A 2,500-nucleotide genomic window follows, 5' to 3' on the forward strand; every position below is an offset into this window, starting at 1 on the left:
ATATATATATATATATATAGGAAGAGCAGCTGACTATCATCAAAATGACTGATTGTTGTATGTCATAAAATATAAAAATTGACCGATAGAAAGTCATAACTGCAACATAGTATTTACTGTTTAGGCATCTTAACAATATGCACTTATGATCTGTTGTCTATAGCTGGTATGGTATGATGCCTAACTGATTTCTTGTGTTGCTGAATTTATCAAATGTCAGTTATTGATCTATAGATCTGAAGTTTAGTTTCTGAAGGAGTGACAACTCTTTGATATCTGGTGCTCTCTGGTAGCTGAGTTACTGTTGTAATATAATAACTGAAGGTTACTGCCATATCATACTTGAATGATGCAGATAAATGATTGCTATATATATATATAATTAAAGACCATAAGTGTTTGAATATTGACTGTTGTTATATTGGCCAGAAAAGTCATAGATGAGGGGGTTTTACTTCATTTTCAAACTACTCTGTTTTTTTTATGAGATTTCTATCCCCACCTTTTTTTTTTACATTCAAAAGTTGTTTTTGCTTCAGCAATTTCACACACACACACACACACACACACACACACACACACACAATTTTGCAAAGTAAATTCCTTTGAAGTCTGTAAGCAATTTTTTGGCCTTTATATTTGATCGTGATATTGTCTTCAACTACATTTACCAATATTTTTTTCAATATGAAACAACATTGTGTTGTCAGTGGAGTTGGCTGTCATAATTTGACTTATCACATTATTAAATTTTTTTTTTCCTTAATTTTAAGTTGGGAAGAAACTCGGATTAAAAATGTAGATACATATTTTTCATTCATTATTCATTTTTATTTTATTTTTACCTTTTGTGCAGAGTGCTGAAGGGATAAAGGTAAGGCTTTTAAAAGGGGTCTGTGTATGTGATATTGTCCTCCTTTATGTTTGTGGCTAGCTATGAAATTGCTCCTAAATGTTTGTATGTATGTGCCTTTGTCCTCTGATGTAGTGCAGTTTTCCGATATAGGTAACCAAGACTTAGTGCAACACATGCACCTTAAATACTCCAACAGAATCCTCCCAGTTCCTTTAAAACAAAACCCTTCATGTTGATAACAAAACATTTATAGTGCACATCTATTGCTTTTCTTATCAGTCTAAAAAATGGTTTGAGAATTATTCAGGACCAGAAGATAAATAGAATATTTTATTTAAAGTTTAGAAAATATTTTAGGAAGAGACAAAGAAAACTTGTTATATTTTTATTAGTTTGAATTCTAAAATATTCTAATGTTCTTGTTGTTTAGAATCATAGAAATGTTTTTACCAATTCTTCAAATTTTACTTAATATTCTGCTGAAGATGTTTTTACATAATTCTTTGTTAATGAAAGAAATGATGAGTTGAAAGAAAAGAAAAAAAATTGGAATTGCTTGATAGACATGAATGGCACCTTTCCTTCACAATGTCTTCTCTGTGTTATAGCAGAAAAAAAAAAAGAATAGAATTAAGCAGAAATTCTATTTATTCTATAAAACCTAATTCTAACCAAAGGGATTAACAGATATTGCTACCAAGAATGTAGCATGACCAAACCTGAAGACTTTCCCATCTCCAGTGATCCAACAGTGTGTTTGGTACATTGTTTAAACTGCAACCTAAGAGGTGAAAGGGTGAGGCAATTGAGACTGGTATTAGAACTGAGATAGGTGCTACTAAAACAGTACCATATTGTATTCTGCAAGAATCCTAAGACATAGTTGTGAAATCTGAGGTGACTTGTGATCACCAATCCTCAGGATAATATCTCTGCTAACTAAATTAGCATGTAATAGATTTATAATAATAATAATAATAATAATAAGGTTTAATTGAATAATAATAATAATAGTAATAATAATAATGTTGATAATGATAAAGACAACAAAAACAATGATAATACTGATATTAATAATAATGACATTGATAATGATAATGAGAACAAGAATAATGATACTACTACTACTACTACTACTACTACTACTAATAATAATAATAATAATAATAATAATAATCAGGTATCGAGGAATATAAAGGAAATCAGATTAGTGTGCTCCTTGGCATAGCAAGAATCATCAGAAAAATATTAGATAGTTGAAAAGAACAGGTAGCATGGTACTGTAAGCTGCAGGTAGCAATCCTCTAGGAGTTCCAACAAAATCTGAGTTAATAATAATAATGATAATTGGGGTACAAAAATTCAAACGGATACGCAAAGGGAGCATTTAAACTCAATAGGCTAAGGGAACAGTCAAACCCAATACTCAATAAAGATAAAAGTGTTGCTTAATCAATGTTGCTTGCCCATTTTAATACAAGAATGCTTGACAAAGAATGTGAGAAAATGAAAATGTCAGAACCCAAAATATGGACTTCAGAGAATCTGGAATTACTGTAAAGTTATCATTTTCTCAATTGTAATAGGAGCCCTAGGAACTGTTGCAAGGATTTTTAATGGTTAGTTTGAAGATATTGGCTATTG

At 30.5% G+C, this 2,500-nt stretch overlaps 1 protein-coding gene across 10 annotated transcripts in view; it reads left to right on the top strand.

Moving 5' to 3' along the window:
* Window positions 1-2,500, top strand: part of LOC106880568 (kinesin-like protein unc-104) — a 305,280-nt gene that overhangs the window by 171,500 nt on the left and 131,280 nt on the right. For 9 of the 10 annotated variants that reach the window (XM_052976565.1, XM_052976570.1, XM_052976569.1 and 6 more), the window contains one exon: window positions 857-874. The exons of the other annotated variant lie outside the window; for it this stretch is intronic. In XM_052976565.1, coding sequence (XP_052832525.1) covers window positions 857-874 — 18 coding nt within the window. The remainder of the gene's footprint in view (window positions 1-856; window positions 875-2,500) is intronic. 10 annotated transcript variants of the gene reach the window in all.

Source organism: Octopus bimaculoides, chromosome 25 (assembly GCF_001194135.2).
Source record: "Octopus bimaculoides isolate UCB-OBI-ISO-001 chromosome 25, ASM119413v2, whole genome shotgun sequence".
Taxonomy (NCBI): Eukaryota; Metazoa; Mollusca; class Cephalopoda; order Octopoda; family Octopodidae; genus Octopus; species Octopus bimaculoides.